Raw genomic sequence first — 21,865 nt, forward strand, 5'->3', positions numbered from 1 at the left:
GATTGCAGAAATAATTTTTGAACAGGGCCAGAAAGATTGCGCTCGGCGTAAGTTATTCAACACTTCCATATTTGCTGTAAACGCAGCAAAAGCTTCCGGAAAATCTACAGCATAAAGAAACTATAATCGCTAGAGAAAGAAATAAAGAAAGGGCGCGTGTCAGGGGCTTCCAGGTAACAAATCTAACGCAGAAGGACGGGACTACCTGAGGCCCCGGCCTTTCAACGTGTCATTCTCTGCACGTCCTATCGCTATCAGATAAAATTTCCTACAGACCGCAAGAGACTGCTTACTCTTGCAGAGCTCAGCTTAGGAAACAGTGCTTCCAGCTCCACCATTCTCGGAGCACTCAGTAAAATTCACGAGGCGTTGGACAGTTGTGTTACAAGAAGCCATTCCTGCTAGACTTCTTTCCCAAAATTTCCCAATTTTAGGAATTGACTGGGGCTTTGAGCAACCTGGTCTGGTGGGAGGTGTCCTTGCCCATGGCAGGGGGGTTGGAACGAGATGATCTTGAAGGTCCCTTCTTCCATCCTGAACCATTCTATGAATTCTGCAGGGGGAATACTCACAGGAACAGGCAGGCTCCAGCTGCCAGTGCCAAAATCTCTGGTTTTAAAAGTTGTTCCACTCACTCTCAGGTTGCTGAGCAAGGACTGGAAGAGAAAAGAATAGCAGTGAGATAGTAGCACAGGGACCGAAGGGAAATTTCAATAGAAGAAAGGAGAGGGGGAAGGAAGGAAGGAAGGAAGGAAGAGAAGATAAATCACAAGTTTCTGTGAAGCAAGGCAAAGTGCAAATAGCAGAGCATGGAAAGATAGGAAAGGAGGATCCAACAGAGTTTAACCGGAGTGATTGTAAAAGTAGTAGTTAGCTTACAAACAGGAAGGTAATACACAAAAATTGCATATTCTAGTGACATAGACAACATGAAAGTGGTGACACGTAGGTGCGAGACACCACATACACGCTCCTGAAAGAGCCCTGTCATCTCGAGGAGCCAGCTGGGACTATGGATTGGAACCGCAGCACGTCCTCCCTCACATTTGGAAAAATATATGGTTGTGGCAGGAGAGGCAACAGCATTTTCTGTACACTTTTAACGTGCCGGCGGTGCGGCAAAGCAGGAAGCCGAAGTCTGGTCAACTACTGTGATACACCCAGGAAAAAAAACAACTACTGCACAAAGCGCCAGTCATCGTTTCCATTCACAAGCATCTCCCACAAGGAATTGACACGCTCAAAAGATCGAATTTGTGTGGCGTTAGGATGCCACCTTCTGGCTGGCTGATAAATTACAGAACTGGGCTTTTTTTGGGGGGTTTAATTTCTTCTCCCAAGCTTTTATCAAAATACGGAAGATACCACAATATAAGATAGGGTCTAAATGTAAAGTGCTAAGTACAATACCTGTTCTGCTCTTCTCGTGATTTTTTTTTTTTATGCTGACATTCTTATTCTGTACGTTTTGATGATGTGATTGAAAGCGCAGGGCTGAAAAACGACCAAACCCTACACAAAATGCAAGTGTTCACCTGGGAAGCGAACTCAGATGAACTATTCCTCAAGAACTGTTCTGACCCGTTTCCTCTAAAAATGTCACTGGAACCTCAAGATGGTATCCAAGACGAATTCCAGGTTCCCTTTCTCACTTTGAATATATCCCGTTAACATGCATGCTGGAAAAAATGTCATTCCACAGGTATTTACATCAGCCTGAGGTGCCCGAGACAGAAAGTAATGGTTTAATCGGTGAAGAGAGGTCATCTCTCTCAGAAAGCTGGTCGTGTCGGTCACCAGCACGAGAGGACTTTACCAGTTTAAGTCACACTAAGGTGTTACGCGAGGTAACACTTCAGAATAGTGGAAAACATTACAGAAGGACACTCGACTTCTCTTTGTCCGTACTACCGCACCCAGATCACCGTCTCCAGCCTCTGGAAGGCCTCCCCCGCCAACCGGAGTGCCACAGCGGTAGTGTGGGACGGCGGGCATCACTTTTTACCTCACGAAAAACGCTATTTTTAAAAAACACAAGTGTCTCGTGGAGACTTATCACAACGCTCGAAGGCGGCCTGCCATATTCGACCCGCAGCCGGCCTGGACGTGGCTCGCTGGGCTAGCAAACCGCTCCCGTCTCTTGAGACCCCGCCGGACGCCTCCGACCCCGTCCCGCCATGTCGCCCGGCCCGGCCGGCCCCTTCGCGCGGCCGATGTGGCGGCTCCCTTCGGGCCGTACCATGCGGCCCCGCAGCCCGCCGGGGGGGGGTGTTACGCCTGCCCGCCCGTGTACTCGCCACGCCCCAGCACAAACGCGCCGCCACGCGTCTCCCCCGCCGCACCAGCTTGGTAGCGCCCGCGCGGGCACGGCTGACCGGCGGGCGAGCGCATGGTGGACGGGTTGTAGGGGGGTAGCTGAGAGGTTTGGCGACACGGTCACCTCCCGCCTGGTGCCGGGCAGGGAAATACGCCCAGCTGTCGGGAACACGGGAGGGCTTCGCTCTACGTCTGCGCAGTTACATGTCCCGGCGCCTCCCGCTTTCCACTTCCCGAAAAATGGTTCGGCCGAACTCCACCTCGGTGGACGGGAAGACGGCGCCATTTTGGGCTCAACCACAGCGAGGCGTGAAATAGGGGGGGAGCGGCGGCCGCTCCGGTGCTGAGAAGGAGCGGCACCCACCGCTGGCTGAGCGAGAGAACGTGCGGTGAAGGGATCGGGAGGTGGTGCGGAGCGGAGCGGGCAGAAGGCGGCGTTGGGCAGAAGCTGCGGCGGGGCCCTGATTTGATCATCTCCCCGCCTCCTCCCCGTTCCGCGCCCGTTGGTAGGCGCCGCCGCGCGAGGCCCGCCGGGCCTGGCGCACATGGCCCGGCCGTAGGCGCCTCCCCGCCCCTCCCCCGCCCCTTTCCCCGCCGCGCTCGAGCTGGCCGCGCGCGGCCGGCCCGGCCCCGCACCCGGCCCCATGCAGGACACCGAGCAGAGCCCGCCCGCCGCCCCGCCGGCCCCCGACCCCCAGCAGACGGACGGGCCGCCGCCGGCGGAGCCGCCGCAGCAGCAGCAGCAGCAGGAGGAGAAGAAGGAAGAGGAGGGCGAGGGGCAGGAGGAAGGCTGCGAGTCTGAGGAGGCGCCGCCGGGCCCCCCCGAGCCGCAGCCCGCTGTTGAGGAGACCGCCGAGCCCGAGCGGCCGCCGCCGCCTCAGGCGCCCTCCCCTCAGCCGCCGTCCGGCCGCCAAAGCCCCGAGAAGGCGGAGGCCCAGGCCGAGCCGCCGGCCGAGCCCGAGGCCGAGCCAGCGGCGGAGGAGGCCCAGACCGAGCCGCCGGCGGAGGCCGAGCCCAAGGCCGAGCCCGGCGCGGCGCAGGAGGATGGAGAGGCCGCCCCCGCCGCCCCGGCCGAGCCCGAGGACGAGATTTCCTTCAGCGACCCCGAGGACTTCGTGGACGACATCAGCGACGAAGGTGCGGGCCTGGGCCGGCGGCGGCGCCCGGGCCTGGTGGGGCCGGCCGTGAGGGGAAGGGAGGGGCCGCGGGGAGGCGGGAGAGCCCCGGCGGGGGCCCGGCCCAGCCCGCCGCCGAGGGGCGCGGGGGAGGCCGCGGGTGCGGTGCGGGCCGGCGGGGCCTGGTCGCGCCGTCCCGGGGGAGCGCGGGGGCGAAGCGGGGCCTCTGCGGGGAGACGCTCCGTGTCCCCCGGCCCCGGCGGGCCCGGCCGCTGGCTCTTCCCCCGCCCGCCCTGGCAACGGGCTGCTCGTAGCGCTAAGGACACGTCTTCATCGCAGCGGCGTTTGTGGAATGAACCTTCTTCTGGCGTGCCCGTCCACCGTACGGGTGCTGCTGTTCTGAAATGCGGGATTAAACTCCAAGTACCGATCTGTGGGCCGGCCCTGACAGAGTGGAGTCATCATCAATGAAAGCTTGTGTGCTTTCCGTTTGCCCCCATTAGATACGCTCGAGTGTAAAACCAGAAGTTTTAACTTGGTGACCAGATGTTCGCAAAGTACATTTCATCGTTGTATCTTTTTTACGCATCCAGAGGGAAATCCGTAGATAAATGTAGGGTTTGGGAAGAGTTAATGCCCATCAAGATGTGACGTAGGTACTTTGTGACAAAACGATATGGAAAAAATTATTTTTGGCGGTTGAAAATTGAAACGGAGGCTCTTTTAAAAGTATTGGATATTGACTGCCTCAGAATGGCTAATTGATAATTATGGGAATACCTAGTTTTAGCATACAGGAGTCATAACTCTATTTTAATACTTTTCAGATAAATATTTCTAGATAAATCGTCTCAGTTCTTGAATATCACTTATTTTGCTAGTGCTTGTTCTAGCATATGTGCTGTTGTAGGGTCTTACGTACGTGTATCCTTCGTGTTGTAGGCTCTTACGTTACCTGTGTCCGAACTGGAAAAACGTTTTTCTTAAAGCATTTGATAAATTGTTCGTAAGTCAGTCAGTTATTCCAGTTGGCAATGGAATACAGGCGATATGTGTCTTCTAGCGTTCCAGTCTTGTGTTTAGCTTAATAAAACAGCCGAAAAATATCTTAGATTAAGAAAGTGTTTGCTGTTCTCAGTTTAGTAGCCTGTATAGCTCTTTGAACTTGGGTGTTTGTTTCTTAAGGAGACTCTAGCAAAACTGTCTGCAAGTATGTAGTTGGATTCTTTTTGTCTAGTTAAGTGTTAGCGTGATACACTGTGTCTGCATGTAGGATTATTATGTTCCTTTCTGTCTGTTCACAAACTAGGTGTATTTTCCATCCTCACCTATTTTATTGTTAGGGATTAATTTGGTCAACTTCTCAGCTGCATGAATAATACAGTGTTAGTAGCTGAATTACAGTGTTAATAAGTTAGTCACTCTTGCTGGTCTGGCTTTCCATCTCTGTGTTACTTCTTGAGCTTCCTTATTCCTTTCCCCTTGTCCTGATGACTCCCCAAGGAGATCTGCAGTCCCTCAGTGTTACTGAACCAAGGCTATTTCAATGCTTATAATAACGTTACATCTTCAGGAACGCCTTTGAGCTGGACCGGCTTTAGGTTTGGACCATCTCAGATGCATTACTTCAAACTTTTTTTTTTATCCGGAATGGTGTTGGCGTGGCAGAGCAGATGATCCCACTTCAGGCACGAGAAGGGATGTGTCAGATAATCACTTAGGTGCAATGAAGCTTTAGTTCAGATAATGATAGTGGTCCTTAAAATACGGCCAGCTGAAGATAGCTGCCTACCCACCACACCCCGCTTTTCTTGTGGGTGGAATAAGAGCTGGCCAAACCAGCTTCTTCCCCTTTGAAGATTTCCTTTGTTCACAATTTTGAATTTAAGGCAGAGAAATGGAACAATGTAGGTATTTGTCTTTAATCTGTTACCCGATAGTGAATCAAAACTGTATTGTATTCTTGCACATGAATCTAAATGTGCATTCCTTGGTTTGTCTGTAGGCCTACAAAGTCTTTTGTGAGAAGTGGTTATGAAAAATTACTAGTAGGGCCTAAAAAAATGACCCTTTTGTGTTTTTTTTTTTTTTCTTGTAGGCTCTGTGGAGGTGTCCATGTGGGACATGCTTTCATTTAATACACAGGGAAGAATCTAAGATAGGGGATTATAGGGTAAATAAGAAATGTGCGTATTACTTTACTGTAATATCAGATATTTAAATTCATCATTTCAATCCTTACAATTATTGTAGGTGTATCAGACACTTCACTGCACGTGTTCTAAATCCTGGGCAAGTGATGACCCATCCACAGCTTCAGTGTATTGTCCGCTACCCGGAGAATGGCTTACTCCTGAAAGATTATCTCGAGGTCCAGTAAATACTAGGAAGTTCCCTTGCAGCACTCATCTGTGGTGGTCTCTTCTGGATCTGTAACAATTTGAGTCAGCTTCCAACTTGACAGCAAAAAGTTAAAGAGGGAAGGGAAGGTGGTCCAAAATACCTTTGGCAGTAACTTAAATCACTTTTAGTCTGTGTGGTAGAAGATACTGTCTATGGAGTGATTCCTTATACCCACTGCTGGACTTCTGAAAAAAATCAGTTTTTTGCTGTATGTTCCATTTTCCTTCTACTTCTTTGCCAACCTGTTTGTTCCAGATAGAGCTCTTGAAGTTGTCATGGTCTGTGACTGTGCTTATTGGGACTGATGTCCCTTATCTTCCTGTCAGGTATTTTGCTCATCCTCAGTGATCTGTATGGTTTTGAGCTACCAGAATATCTGTTGTTAACCCTGGGGGTTTTAATTAACTTTTCCTGTGCTTGACTGTTTCTTTTCCCAATTTTGTCTGCTGCTCCCCCCTAAGGGCTTTCTGCTAACTTGTTGCTTAAACGTTCACTTCTAGCGAGTTCTGCTGCTCTTCACTAATCTTTGTGTTGTACACTCTTCACTGAGTATTTGGCTCGCTCTGAAGCGTAAATGTGGTCTTAGCCCTTAGTGAGTAGTTGCTACAAGCTCGGAAATAGTCGTTACAAATGGGAGAAGTTTGTGGGTATGATCTGACGTGTGCAGAGTAAGCAAAATCATGTGTCACAGGTTTATTCCTCTAAACTCGTCAGCTTGCTTTAGTTGCTACCGTTAATAGTAGGTTTTCACAATTTCTGGATCTTTATTTCACTATACGTGTTAGGGTCTTTTAACTTTTTATTTGTAGTTCCTATGTGCACACGGAGAGCATCTTTCTGAGTAATAAATGCTACAACCAACCACCTTCTGTGAGTACTACAGTCTTGGTGGTTGTAGCATCTGCTTATGCATAAACGTTTGTGAAGCGTATTGCCCCAAATCAATTGAAAGCTTCACGTATAAGAACCTGTTGAAGCTTGAAGTTCAAGAAGGCCAAGGGTTTCGGTAGCTTGAAATTCCAAGTAAGCATGTTCTTCACAGCCAGAGATCTTTCCGGCGCTGTTTCTGGGCAGAATAACCTATAGAATTCCAAACCCAGCTAAATTCTGTGAAAATGTCTTGAAGATATCAATGCATCTAACATCCTTTTTCAGTTGTTCTCATATTTTAGATGTTTCTCTGTGTGTTTGCCTCCTTTTTCCTGGTCTGTGAATGCTATGTATAGTCTGACTTTCCAAGTTTATCTTTATGTTCTAATTCAGAAATATAGTAGCATGCGCTTATTTTCTGTTTAGTCTTGCGTTTTGTAGTGGTCTTCACATGAGCTTAAAACTTACTGCAGCTATGCATGTGTATTTTTCCTATTTATATGCCATGTGTGCAACTCCCATTCATTTCGGCACATTTGTGCCTTTTCTGCACAACTTACAAGTGTACTTTGTACTTTTTAACTGTTTTTATCCCGGTGTGGTATATAAGCCACAGCTCCAGAGTTACAATCCTTCTGAATCTTCTCCCTTCTGTGTGTGTGGGAAACTTCAAGGATGCTGTAAGGGATCTCTTCCCAGTAGAAAGGAGCTTGAAATTGACAGTGCAGGGACTGAACAAACCATCTCACCAGCAAGTACTCTCAAAGTCTGTCAGATGATACGGGAAAGGGGATTAGTGTGGTTGAAGAATATCCAGAGTATGAAAAGGTGTGTGGTTGTCTTCACTTGCGTGTGCTTAAATATGCCTTTAAGTTTCTTGTCTTAGACCTTCATTTCTGTGTTTAATTAAAGGTTTAGAGGGAGTGTGAGTTCTCAAACATAATTATAATGATGCTAAGACGTGCAGAGCTTCCAGTATGGCAGATAGTTTTGAATTATGCTAAAACTCTTGTAATGTGGGAGGGAGGTACATGTTACATTTCTTCTTATTGAAGTCATCTGGTTCTAATTTGAGCAAGACTACCAATCAGAGCTTGAGCAGTAAATCTTATAGGTGTCAGTTTTGAGGACTTTGTGAGCCAGTTACAACTTCTGAGACAAGCTAATAGTGTACGTGTTGATGTCCTCCATGTAAGGTGTTTCTTTAAGAAAGATTTCAACAGTTGACTGCTTGAAGTTTGTTGAGGAACTGCATAATCGTGCCTCTTAGCAAGGAAGTGTTGTTGGAGCGCTGGGTATGCACTTCAGTTGTTTCTCTGGTAGTCTCTTCATTCACTACCAAGTTTCTTGAATCATTTTCCCGAAACTTGAATTCTCCTTCTTCCCTTATTATCACTATTCTTTTCATCTTTCTGTCTTCCTCCTCAGTGATGTAGACCGATGCCTTAGTTTCTTGTCTGCTTTTTCTTTACAGAATTACTTGGTGATATACTGAAAGACCAGCCGCAGGAAGCAGATGGAATTGACTCAGTAATCGTCGTGGATAATGTTCCCCAGGTTGGACCAGACCGACTTGAAAAACTGAAGAATGTCATCCACAAAATATTTTCCAAGTTTGGTAAAATTATCAATGAATTTTATCCAGAAGCAGATGGGAAGACAAAAGGGTAAGTCATGATTCCTGTGTTACTGTGGTTGGAGTAGCATATATTCCTGAGTTTGGGAGGAATTCATAGTTTAGAAAGTGTTCGTGCCTCTGAGGCAGTATCTGACAGTTTTCAGGATACTGTTAATTTTAAGTCTGTTGGGCTATGAGCTTGATTGCATTAGTGGCAAGAAGCTGAATTATATTCAGTGTAATTGGAAAACAAGAGTGGTGCTTTGAGATGCCTGTAACAGCAAGACTTACAGTTTCTGAACACTTCTGTCATTCAGCTGGAAGAGCTGCCTACTTAACTTTCCTGTTACTAGCTCTCACTGTTGTTCTGTGTTGCATTGAACTTGCATTCATCACTTAGTCTGGCCCATTTACAGAAGGGATATCGGTTTAATTCAGGTCAAGCCCCTACAGCTGAAAACTGTGTATGTGGCCAAAATGGAGATTAATTGCTTCTGACCCTAATTGGCTGGGGGCAAGACGAGAAGTTGTTTTGTAGATGCTCCATACTGAGTTCTTCATTCGTCCCCATTGTTTCTTTTTTTATTTTATTTATTTGATTTCTTTTTTATTATGAGCCTGTTACATAGTCAACGATTATTTCCTACTTTCACCTTCCTTCATTGTAGGTACATCTTTCTGGAGTACATGTCTCCGTCTCACGCCGTGGATGCGGTGAAGAATGCAGATGGATACAAGCTGGATAAACAGCACACTTTCAGAGTCAACCTTTTCACAGACTTTGATAAGTGAGTGCAGCTGTGGTGTATATCTGTAGATTTTGGGATTCTAAGCAAGTACCTGCATGGAGTATAACCAATGGAATTGCTTTTTCAGGTACATGACAATCAGTGATGAATGGGAGATCCCTGAGAAACAGCCATTTAAGGATTTGGTAAGGATTTTTTTTGGAAGAGTGGAAAGAATATTCAGCATAATATGAAATGATTACTTTATTGCTGGAGTGTTCATATAAAAATAGTAATGATGTGTTAATAGTGGTGTTATAAGTAGCAATAGTTATCGTGTGCTCCTGTTCCTTCATTCTCACTGTCATGGAGTGACAGGAACAACTTAGTGGTTCTGCTTAGTGGTTTCCACACACAGTAAAACTTAAGAGTAAACAATGATTTTTGCACAAGTCATTTAAAAATAGAATTTTTAAAGCATCTTCTCATATTTTTTTAATGTTTGAGGCAAACTTCTGTGTTTGTTATCATTAGCTTTGTAAAAAGTCCTGTGGAGGAAGGGATAGTTTTTTAACAACCAAGCTCTGAGAACCTCCTTAAGTTATTTTAGATAAGAAATGTTGAACATTATCAAACCACCTTGAAGGTCCACCTTTTTATGATCTGTTGTCTTAGCATCCAGTAACCTGTAGTTTCAATTACTTAATTTCACTTTAAAAGCTCGTTTGCAGTGGTGAGACTCTGAAGTTGCACACTCTGTGTAAGACCAGCTTCCCCCTGCCAAGTAGATACTAACTGGGGAAACTTGTCTTCTTACCCCTTGACTCATCAATAATCTTGTTTGCTTCTGTTTTTCTTAGGGGAATCTACGATACTGGTTGGAAGATCCCGATTGTAGGGATCAGTACAGTGTGATCTTTGAGTCAGGAGACCGGACCTCCATTTTTTGGAATGATATCAAGGAACCTGTTCAAATTGAGGACAGAGCAGTGAGTGTCCTGGAAGTGCTGTACATTGCAGATACGCTGTCAGTCTCATTCGCTTTATGACATTTCCAGTTTTTAATTTAAAAAAAAAAAAAAATTTTCCCCATTGCTGAAATACTTTTTGCTTCCCTCTGAAGTAGAGTGGTGAAATTGCATCCTTTAGAATTAGAATTAGCTGCTTAGGTAAAACAAGTATGGAGTTAACTTGTTTATGGTGGTTTTTTTTTCACCTGGTCCATAATGCCTATTAACTGCCTTCATCTGTATATTATACATGATTCAGAAAGACCTGAAAATGCAACGTCAGAGTTTGAGGAGTAGTACTGTTCATTAGAGCTGAGTATGTGCTTGAGTATGCTGCTTCTGATCGCTTTTTGCTGACTGCAGAGGCGCAAAAGAGGAATAGCTGGTTTGGTAATAGCATATAAAAGGGAGAGTTAGTGTGCCTGTCTGCTGCAGGCAGTTGACTTGCTGAGAACTGTAGGTACCCAGAAGCATTTTCTTTAATAACCATTCTGCATTAGGGTAGAAAGAAGTTGGCTTTCGGATGATGAGTACTTTTGCTCATCGCTGTGGTCTGTATTGTTGATATCTCTCTAGTTGGCTGAAGGTCAAGAGCTGTATTGTTAAGAAATTTCAAATACTTACCCTTACTTCTAAGAAGAGTATGTTCTTTCCAGGACTGAAAGACAACAAGGAAACCCAGGCCTGTTAGGTGGGTTTAATTGTTGCTATACAAAGGTTGTCACTGAACCTGGAAAATGTTTTTGGTGATCAGTAAGTTGAAAACGTTTCAATTGACAATTTTCAACCTGAAGAATAAGTACTGTGCATTATGTGCATGAAATTAAACTCCACAACTAGTCCAAGGTATCACTAATTCTGAGATCTTCACTTAGTAAATGGACTTGTAAAATGTGATGCTACAAGCCATACGCTTAATTTTTTCCCTTTTAGGGGAATCCAGCACGAAATTAAATATTTGCATATAATTTTATTTTTTTTTAAATCCAGCGGTGGACAGAAACCTATGTACGTTGGTCCCCGAAGGGTACCTACTTGGCTACGTTCCACCAACGAGGCATCGCGCTTTGGGGTGGAGAGAAGTTCAAGCAGATTCAAAGGTTTAGTCACCAGGGAGTGCAGCTTATTGACTTCTCGCCCTGTGAAAGGTACGGAGTGTGGCATTGGTCTGGGGGAAAGCTTCAAAAGCATGAAGCGCACACGTTCCAGCTGTTGTGCTTTCAAATCTCATGTGGTTGGGGTCTTCCGTTCTCCTTTGCCTTTGGAAGTACTGCTTTTCATGCGTAAATCCTTCTTAGAATGAGTGAAACTCTGCCTGGCTTTTCTTTCACTTCAGGAAAAATACTTAACATGATCTGGAATAATTGGTCTACAAAACTGAGCTGATGAGTTTCATCAAAGACATTATTATCCCATGGGAGAAGACTGTATTTTTTCCTCTTTAGTTGGATATTACAGATTTAGTGTCTGTAATGTTAGATTTCTAGTTCTCTGAAAAGTTTCAGTTTTGCTGAGTAGCATCCTCCAAATCTGTAGTACTGAAATGAATTCCTTAAGCTTTCTTTAACGTTATAGAGCTCTGTAGAGAAGGCTAAAATGATTTCAGGACTGAGATGCATCTTGTTTTGCTACTTTTCTAGTAACGTATTTGGAAGCAATTAGGTTTTATGTTTTATTGTATTAAAGAAAGATTATTTATCTTTAACAGGAGAAGTCTAACATACCTATAGTTCAGGTTGGCTAAGTTCAATGGATTTATATTCAGTTCGACACCAATGAGATTCTTGTGGCAAAACTATACAGTAGGTAACAGCGCATTTGGCAAGTTCCCCTCTCTTGTAACATCAATATGGGAAGACTTGCACATAAATCTAGAGTCTTTTCAGCCAGAGGGATGCCAGGGAAACGCTGTGTCTTGGAAGCTTTCTTCCCCCTTTATCATACTGTTCTTATTTCTTCCTCCTCTCCAAAAAATCCCGTTAGAGAAGCTGCTGTTTGAAAGTGCATTGTATTTAAATATTATTCGGATGAAAGCCTGCTTGTACTGACATAATAGATGAAGTTTCAGTATTTCTTTTGTAGGTATTTAGTGACCTTCAGCCCTCTGATGGACACGCAGGATGACCCTCAGGCCATTATCATCTGGGATATTTTGACTGGGCAAAAGAAGCGAGGGTTCCACTGTGAAAACTCAGCTCACTGGCCTATTTTTAAGTAGGTTGAGAAACGGAATTAGAATAGAGAGAACAAGTAGTCCCAGACCCCGTTTAATAAAAAGGCACTTTGTATCTAATACTCTTTTTTCCCTTTTATTTGCTTAGATGGAGTCATGATGGTAAATTCTTTGCTCGAATGACTTCAGATACCCTCAGCATCTACGAAACACCTGTAAGTTCTTGCTGGTTTTTACATAATGTTGCAATGTCAGCCTTTCCCATGGTATCTGTTTTAAAGGATACATTTTAAGAATACGCTGTAGAGCTGGGCTCAAAAGGGGAGAAATCCATTTGCTCTTGTTTTGTTCTTTCCTGGGTGAAAAACTTGAGCTGAGTCTGACAGTAAATTTCACAGCACACTTCTAGAAGGACTAGACAGGTCAATATACTACAGAGAGTCAACAAGATCAAGGTTATGTGATGCCTGCCAGCTCTCAGTAGCAGATGAGTGCCAAAGTACCCAAAACACGCTATAAATTGCAGCCCAATCCAGCCTGTTTAGCTTTTTCATCATAATTCAGGTTACTGTACTCATTCATTCTATGCAGCAATTTGTATTTTATTTGTAATTGTGGTATATGTAGGTTCATAGTAAAAAACATAGGGATACAGGATCTCTGAAAGCTGTACATAGTTTCCTAGTTTATATGCTGTAATAATAAGAGTAGAAAGTTTGTGTGTAAATACATGAATGTTACTAACTTGAATAATCACATCATTCTCTTTTAGTCTATGGGTTTGTTGGACAAAAAGAGCTTGAAAATCACTGGGATACGGTAAGTATTCCTTTATAAAGACACACTGCATGTAACCCCTACTCTTTAGTGAAATGTGTTGTTTTGATAACATTTGTCATATAACACGTTTCAATAGCAGGTTAAAATTCTGTTCTGGTACATGATATGTGTAAGGCTATTAAATTGCCCTCAGTTGCTTGTTTGTGTCTGTATGTATTATTGAGAGTTGATACTTGTCTGCAACGTTTGGACACAATCATGAAAATGGTTTCTGGTGTAGTATCTCTAACTAAAAATTAAAATGGCCTATTTTTAACTTTCTTCCTGCAGAGACTTCTCATGGTCTCCAGGTGGTAACATAATTGCTTTCTGGGTGCCTGAGGACAAAGATATCCCAGCAAGAGTGACTTTGATGCAGCTGCCTTCTAGACAAGAAATTCGTGTGCGGAATTTGTTCAATGTGGTAGATTGTAAACTCCACTGGCAGAAGAACGGGGATTACCTGTGTGTGAAGGTGGACAGGACTCCCAAAGGCACACAGGTATGTGGATTCTGATTATAGTCATCAAATTCAATTCTATCTCATGCTGATACCTCATTTTCTTACAGTACTGTCCTTTAATGGAGACAGTGTAAATTATGTGATGTCAAAGCTACTTTTTTTTTTTTTAATTTGAGGTACGTGGAGAGCAAAATGGATGTAATATTTGCATCCAAGATTTGCTTTGACTTTAGTCGTATTTTGGGCTTGGGTTGAGAGCTCTATGCCTCACCTCTCTTCCTGCTCGCTGTTAAGTAGTTGTGCAACAACCCACAGGTCACTGTGGTGTAAGGTAAGCTGTGCTGTACGTTTATCTGTCTTAATTACACTTCATAACAATCTGAAAAGAAACAAATGCTTTTGTACAATTCTTCAGTTATGCTTTATCAAAACAGAAACATCTAGAATGTGTTCGGTGATGAGCCATACAGTATTTATCTGCTCTCATTAAAGAAACAAATCCTGACTCTATCTCTCATCCTGCATCCTGACAGGCTAATTGTGTAGTTGTCCTTCTGTGCCTAACGATAAAATTATTTGCTCTACTGCTTCTGTTCTGGATAATGAGCTGATCTTGGCCTTTTCAGGGAGTCGTGACCAACTTTGAAATATTCCGAATGAGAGAGAAACAGGTGCCAGTGGATGTGGTGGAAATGAAAGGTAATCCCAAGTATTTCCTTACTTTTGATCTTTAACTTTTTTGAGTAGACACTTGCATGTTTCTTAGAAATTCCTGTCAACGTGTGACGTAATTAGGAAGCTAAATCTTTTGAGAGGAGCTACAGTATTCATGTTGGAGGGTTTCTTATGTAAAAATGAGAACACTTTTGTTGCTATCACAAGCATGAGCTTGTGACTGACTTGAAAAATTACAGAACTGAAAATCTTTTATTAATAAAGATAGTAGGGCTGATAATATGAATGTATTCTGTAGAAGATGAGACACGTTGGAGCTATTGTTTGACTGAAACACTTCCCAAAACTCCTTGCACTTGCCTTATCAGCCTGTGTTTTAAAAGGTAGTCTGCATGACAAAGTCTGTTAACTGATGGGTTTCCTTTCTTCAGCATCTTAGTTTTCTTTGGTAACGGCTTGTATTTTCTTTTGACAGAGTTTTGACCCCTCTTTTTTTTTTTTTTTTTAATTTTACAGAAAGCATCATAGCCTTTGCGTGGGAACCAAACGGAAGCAAGTTTGCTGTGTTGCATGGAGAAACTCCACGAATTTCAGTTTCTTTTTACCATGTTAAAAACAATGGGAAAATAGAACTCATAAGTAAGTGACTGAAAAACAAGTTAAAGGTGCAGATACCGAGCATTTTGCATGGCAATAGATGCAGTAAACTCAAAATTGTGCCTCTTTGTGGTGGATAGTATGGTGCTATGCCTGACACTTTATTCTAGAAATCTTAATTTTCTGGTGGCAGCGGAACTGTTTTCACTTTGAATCAATCCAGAGTCTGGAAATAAAAGGCCAGAATAATTTTGTGGCCTTAGGAAGTTCATCTGAGATGATGGTACAGACTTGGCTCGCTTTAAGATAAAATTTATCCCCAAGTTAGGCGTTGGGATCTTCTGATAGCCTTCTCTTCATTCTTCTGCCATCTTTGGATGTTCTGGTGCTACTGGGTTTTGTCTTTAGAAGCGTAGAGCTAAGGACTGTTGTTAGGATTTGCTTGCACAGTTCAGACATATCTTCAGGAATGGCTGGAGTTGGCTGCTTGTAAGCTAATTGATGGCGTTTTTCTGAATTTGTCTTGTTTCTTTCCAGAAACGTTTGACAAACAGCAGGCAAACACGATATTCTGGAGTCCTCAAGGGCAGTTTGTAGTGTTGGCCGGGCTCAGAAGGTGAGTACTGCACAGGTTACTGAACTCCACATCCTTTTTAAGGAGAAACTTCTCGACGAGATACTCTAGTCTATTTGGTATCTCAGTGAATGTTGCATTGCTATGTAATCCTGGTACAGCTTTGCAAAGGAAAAGAAGAGATGCAACTTCATAGTGTAGTTTAAATAAAATGGGTTAAGGATCACTGAACATAGACATAAAAGCGTAGTTCTTACTTGGATTTTTGTTTTATTCACCATATTGCTTTCTAGCCACAGAGACTGGTCAGAGCCTGTGGTTGCTGTGAAAATTTATCTTTGTAGTGAGGACTTGTAAAGATGCAGCTTGTGAAATGCTTTTAAAAAAAAACAAGTTACACTGGTGTGTAAAACAATCTGTCTTGGTTTTCCTTTGCAGCATGAATGGTGCCTTAGCATTTGTTGATACATCTGACTGCACCATGATGAACATCGCGGAACACTACACAGCTTCAGATGTGGAGTGGGATCCTACGGGCAGATACATTGTGACTTCTGTCTCTTGGTGGAGCCACAAGGTACTAAGGCTTTCTTTTTTTATTTTCCTTTTTCTTTCTCTTCCGGAGGTATTGGAAAGGGCTGTTGATTAGGAAGAGAAAAATAACATCTGTCACTGATCTTACAGCTTGAATCCTGCACCATAGTGTTTTCTATGTTAATTTCTGAACATCAGTATGTATTTGGGCCATTAGCTTCACTGATTATCCAAAATAAGTTCTGGAAGGGCAGTTCATGAGTCTAAAGTGAGTAGCCTTTTTCTGAGTTTTCATTATGTCTTTAGCAGTCTGAAACTTGTTCTGTGTGGGCCACAAGGAGAACAGCAGGATTTATTGCAGCTGTCAGTACTTTTGCACGGTTCCAGCCACTGCACTGTAATCTCTCCTTTACAAGTACAGAATCTGAGACCTCAGAATATGATAGAAGGTCTGTCTTAGTTTCAAGCTGTTGTGATCCTCCAGAAAGTAACTTCTTGAAAAGCTTCAGTGGAACAAATATTTTGCTGAGGAATTTCATTTATGCAAGAGAGACACAAACAAAAAGAGCACCTTGATTCTGTTAACTAATGATGCTGACTTTATAAAAAAGACCCTTAAGACATAGAGTGAGGACCAGGGTGTTAAGTTGCAGCTTATCTTGACTGAGATGGTGCACTTCTTTTCCAGGTGGACAATGCATATTGGTTATGGACCTTCCAAGGCCGTCTACTTCAGAAAAACAATAAAGACAGGTTCTGTCAGCTTCTCTGGAGACCACGACCAGCCACCTTGCTCAGCGAGGATCAGATAAAGGTAATGGATTCCACTGACTCTTCCTCCTGACGTTGATTTGGTGTATAAGCGTACTTGGTTTACTCCTTCTTGAACTGTTACAGAATCACGCAATTGCCTTTTGCCCTCAATTCGGGGAAGGGGAGAAAAATAAAAAAAACCAAACCCCAAACATATTGCTGTAGGCGACCTCACTTCTGGGAATGACTGTAGATACTAACTGTTCTTTAAGCACAGAATAGAAATGGTGACCAGTTGTTCTTACAGTCTGGGTACAGTGAAACGGTACAGAGAATAACAAAATCGAATTTAGCTGTCCAGACTTCACTAATTGCATGTGTACAGAAGTATTTGTGATCTGTAAGCCAGGAAGAACAAACAAAATTAGACTGAAGGGGAATTGCCCAAGAGATGTTTTTCAAAAATGCAAAGCCTGCTTAGGCCTGCTGAAGGAGTTGTTACAGAATATGGTGGCTTTGATTGCTAGTCTGATATCCTAGTTGAAATAAAATTCCCTGTTTTACAGCAAATTAAGAAGGACCTGAAGAAATACTCCAAGATATTTGAACAGAAGGATCGCCTGAGCCAGTCCAAAGCTTCAAAGGCAAGGCACTTTTGGAATATAATAATGTAGATTAATTTCTTGTACCCTGTCCTTAGTTACTTTGTAATGGTGATATGGAAGTTAAATTTCCTTTATAACAAACATCTGTGTTCATTTGACTCTAGAGTTAATTTGAATGGGCAGTTCAGACAGATACTGCTAAACTCTCAGGTTAAACAGTAATTAATCTGGAGAGGCACTGGTGATACCTCATTTAGCAAAGCTGGCAAAATTTTAGGGTTCTTAGTGACTTGCTGTATTAGCCAATCTTTAAATTAAGAAAAGCTCTTAAAAAGCAAACAAAACTCACCAACAGAGCTTTTTGATTACATAAGAGAAAGATCTCTTTTTCTAAGTCAGTTGAGTGTATGTTCATGAGAAACTTGCTAACAAATGCATCCCATGTGGATTTGATTTATGGGGGAGGTTTAATGACCTCTTCCTGTCTCTGTAGGAGCTCGTGGAGAGGAGACGTACGATGATGGAGGAGTTCAGAAAGTACCGCAAGATGGCACAAGAGTTATACATGGAGCAGAGGAACGAGCGTTTAGAGCTTCGAGGAGGTAAGGCTCACACCGTACTTGTAAAGACTTGCTGCTCGGTACCTGCTGCTGCTTACAAAATAACTACTTTCTTCTGGGGCTTCATCTGCTTCTTCTCTCCCTCCACTTCCTGCCAAAGCTTGTCCCTTCTTCTCTGAAGGTTATTTATACTCTTTATCCTGAATCACAACAGATCTCTATTTTTTTTTTTTCATGGGAGAAAGCTCAAATATTGCTGCCAGATTTTGCTATCAGTGTTTTACCTCACCTCTTCAAGGCACGCATTGGCTTGACCTTCGGATAAGACCGTGAAGGGATTTGGGTGTTGTTGCATTTAACCAGAAAATGCTGTGGTGGGTGACAGTAGTGCTTGTTTGTCACTTAATGAATTTTGCATGTCCTTATTATGATTTAAAGCACTAAATACCTCTAACTTCACTGCTGGTTTAAGGACTGTTTGTGCCAAGAGCATCAAATCTTTCCCTTGCTGCTGTGTTTGATGCATTCAGTGTTAATGTTTTCCCCGTTCCAGGGGTAGACACAGATGAGCTGGACAGCAATGTTGATGACTGGGAGGAGGAGACTGTTGAATTTTTTATCAATGAAGAAATTATTACCCTTGCAGAACCAGAGTAATTAATAAAACTGGTAAGAGGCATACCTCTCAGCAGAGAGAAATTTTTTCTGTTAGATTTTGCTATAGATTCAATAATTTGCTAGGAAACATTAGGTTTGTTTGTTGCAGGAGTGAATGTGTTTGAGTTGGTTTATGTCTTCTCTGTGGCTAAAAGGGACAAACAAAAGCTTTTTTTTTAAAAAAAGTAATTGCAAACAGTCAGATTTATGAGCGACGGTGAGCAGAAAACTCTGTGTGTCCTGTCTTCCCAGAGTGCTCAAACCCACAACAGAGTCGGCGTCAGCTTTTAAACACAGTGACTTGCAAACTCTACAGTTCTGTCAGTAGAAGGAATTGTGTTTAGTATTAGGTAGAAGTTTTGCCTTTTGGAATAATTACTGCGTTTTAGTTGAAGACTGGATGGAGTTTAAATACTGTACGGAGGATTATACAACAAGCTGACTGTGGGCTGATAAAAATTTGAGTAAATGTTTAAATATCCACATGAATTTTGCTATCAATTTTCTAGAAACGTTGGGTAGAATTCAGGTAGTGGCAGATTCTCATTACTGACTGGCACTGTTTATTGATGAAATATTTTATTTAATCCAGTGCTTTTGCCAGTTCCTTTTTTTGAATTCATAGTGTATATTTGTATGTTGAAAACAGAGGCTACTTTCAGCCATTGCTTTAGGAAATGTCCTTTGGGGAGCTTGGTATTGTTTTATTGGGGAGGGAAAAGATATTTTAATAGTGAAGGCACATAGGACTTAAAAGCGGGAATGCATTCCTGCTCTGTCGTGTTTAGGACTTCACTTAAGCTCCAAGTCACCCAACAGCTCTTCAGCCTCCACATATCTAAGGAGTTGAAGTAAAATACGAGCAGTACCCATCTTGTACCAGTAGAAAAAATTAATAGCCTTGATACCTTTGACTATAGCTGGATCTGGCTTATCTGTGTCCCACACACGGGAGATCCTTTTACGGAAGGAAGAGGGAGAGAAGCTGCCTTGTGTCTGCATTTAAACAAAGATCAGTTTAAGAACGGGTGAAAAGTGTGCTTTTGCAGCCTTTCACCAGCATTTGTCTGTGGTAAGGCTGAGCTGTTTGTATAAAAGCACAGTAACTAACTCGCCTCTCTTTTTCTTTTCCTGCAGCACCACCGTATCTTGTGCTGAAAAGAAGTTCATTAATTTTCAGAAAGTCTACATCAACTTTGGAATTTTTAATCCATATTCTTGCACTTTGGAGGGGTGGATGCACCAGGTTTTCTCCATTCTGACACATTGTAGTGCCTTTAAGCCTTGCTGCCTGCTGCAGTGAGATACTGGAAAGGCGCTGCTTTTAAATTTTTATTCTTTTTTTTTTTTTTTAGGGTTTGATTATAATTTTTTTTTCCTTTTTAAATCCACTACTACCAGTATTTACTTACTGATTCCCGTGCAGTACTTACCGACTGGCGGTTTTTGACTATTGCCAGGGAGGTGAGATTCATCGGTGCACCTCTGTCTTACACACACGCACGATGTTTCTGTTTGAGAACTCTTTCTATGTCCCGAGTGCATGGACGGGTGTTCGTTTTGTTTGGGGAAAAGTCAACAGAGCTGTTTTTCGTATGATGTGTCTTAGTGTGCTGAAGCAGCACTACAGTGGGCTATATCCTCCTCCTTTCAGATTGTGAAAGGACATCTCCCTCAAAGAGCTGAATATGGAAATAAAAGCAGACCTATACTAAAACCGGGCTGGCTGCGTGTTGTTTCTAGGGAATCTTTCCCTGAGTGATGGAAGTCAAACATACCCACAGTAATAGGAGGGTGTTTGCTGTATTGACTATATGATTCCTTTGGATATTACGTTTTTTTAATTTCAGTTCCTCATGGCTCTTCTGGGTTTGTGTTGTGGTTTGTTTGGTTTTTACAGTGATGTTGTGGCTCATTAATGTGACAAGTTGACCTGTTCTGTTTAGTGGAGTGACTGCAAAACGAGTGGATTTCTTAAACCATTTGCAAATCGACACTGGCCTCAGGAGTTACTGGATTAAACTAAGTGATTAGTGAACATTGCAAACTCTGAGAGAAATGCTGTGTAGGCACATGCCTTACGCTCCCTCTCACAGTACCTACTTTCATTTCTAAAGCCCTCTGTGCTCAGAGGAGAAAAGAGTATTTAAAGCTGGTGGAACAACTTCTCTGTATTTATATTTATGAGTAGAAATTCTTTTCTGGATATTGTCAGAGCAGTGAAAGAGATTGCTGCCCTGTGACTTGTCCTGTGAGGGGAGAGGAGAACGAGGATGTTCCTGGCTCCTCCTGAACTGGCCAGTGAAATGGCTACTGTGAGCCCTCTTGGCTGGCTCTTTAAACCCTGGGCTCACTCACACAGCAGCATCTGGCGGATCCGCGGTGGGGGGCAGAGACCACTCTTGGGGCAAAGGGTAGCCCCATGTGGCCAGGGGCAGCCGAGGGACAGTCGTGTTTTTAGCACTCGCTTTTCCTTGTCCTGAGGTGAACTTGCTGCGACAGAAAATGCACCAGCCCCTGCATTGACTCCCGTGTTCTCTTCACCAGAGAGAATTCGAAATAATCGTTCCATAATGATGGTATTGACTTAGTCTCAATAATTCACTCTTAAACCATCAGGTGGGTTGGTTTTGGTTTTTTTTTCCAGAAGTCTGTTAGTTTCCATTTTTCTGTGTTTGTTCATTCACAATCTATATATATAGATTATTAAAGTTTTGTCCACAGCATTTACCAAGCTCACCTCAACTGGACTGGGAAAAAAAATACTTACTTTCTGGCAAAACAATGCAGAAGAACTTGTAGCACATCGAAGTTTTCCGGTAATGGCTTGAACTTCTATAGCAGGAATCATTTCAGTTACCCTTTAGTTGTGAAGAGGTGACTTCTCAACCATTTTTTAAGTTATGAATTGGGTTGAAAGGGTATTTTTTCCCCTGTCTCCACGCAATGAAGTTTTAATAGGCTATTGGGTTTTATCCCTGGCCGTCTTCAAAGTAAAGGAATGTAATGCCGATGTTAAATGAATTGAGTCCTCTTCCAACATGTTCTCTGAAGTGTGGATCGTATGGGGAAAAAAAGAAAACAATGAAAAACTGAAACTTGATGTTCCTGTAGGAGCTTTGGAGGCTGCTGAGATGTTATCCTGACCAGCAGTTAAGGCCTCTTCTCATGGGTAACACTGGCATTTCTGCACTGCTCCCCTCAATTACTGCCTCTTCTTTAGTGTTTCTTACCCCAAATGTTTTTTGCAAATGATATCCTCCTGAAATCGCTTTCTGGGTATGTATTTGGTAAATAGTTCATTTGGCGTATCTCGGAATAACAGGAGGAGTTGTAGCGGGGAGGAAGGGCCTTGTTGGATTGAACCCGTGGTGGTCTGTAGCTTCAAGCTCTCT

The 21,865-nt window shown here is 43.1% G+C and overlaps 1 protein-coding gene across 1 annotated transcript; it reads left to right on the forward strand.

The window, feature by feature from the left end:
* The first annotated feature begins 2,960 nt into the window (after positions 1-2,960).
* On the forward strand, positions 2,961-20,189 carry EIF3B (eukaryotic translation initiation factor 3 subunit B). Its single transcript, XM_074158229.1, has 19 exons — positions 2,961-3,453; positions 8,179-8,371; positions 8,991-9,110; positions 9,199-9,256; positions 9,911-10,039; positions 11,051-11,208; positions 12,143-12,274; positions 12,382-12,448; positions 13,006-13,052; positions 13,344-13,554; positions 14,142-14,214; positions 14,707-14,829; positions 15,325-15,403; positions 15,800-15,938; positions 16,584-16,709; positions 17,215-17,292; positions 17,747-17,855; positions 18,367-18,482; positions 19,608-20,189. The coding sequence occupies exons 1-18, from the start codon at positions 2,961-2,963 to the stop codon at positions 18,468-18,470; spliced, it is 2,439 nt and encodes an 812-aa protein (XP_074014330.1). The 3' UTR covers positions 18,471-18,482; positions 19,608-20,189.
* Positions 20,190-21,865: the final 1,676 nt, after the last annotated feature.

Source organism: Numenius arquata, chromosome 14 (genome assembly GCF_964106895.1).
Source record: "Numenius arquata chromosome 14, bNumArq3.hap1.1, whole genome shotgun sequence".
In the NCBI taxonomy this organism is placed as follows: domain Eukaryota; kingdom Metazoa; phylum Chordata; class Aves; order Charadriiformes; family Scolopacidae; genus Numenius; species Numenius arquata.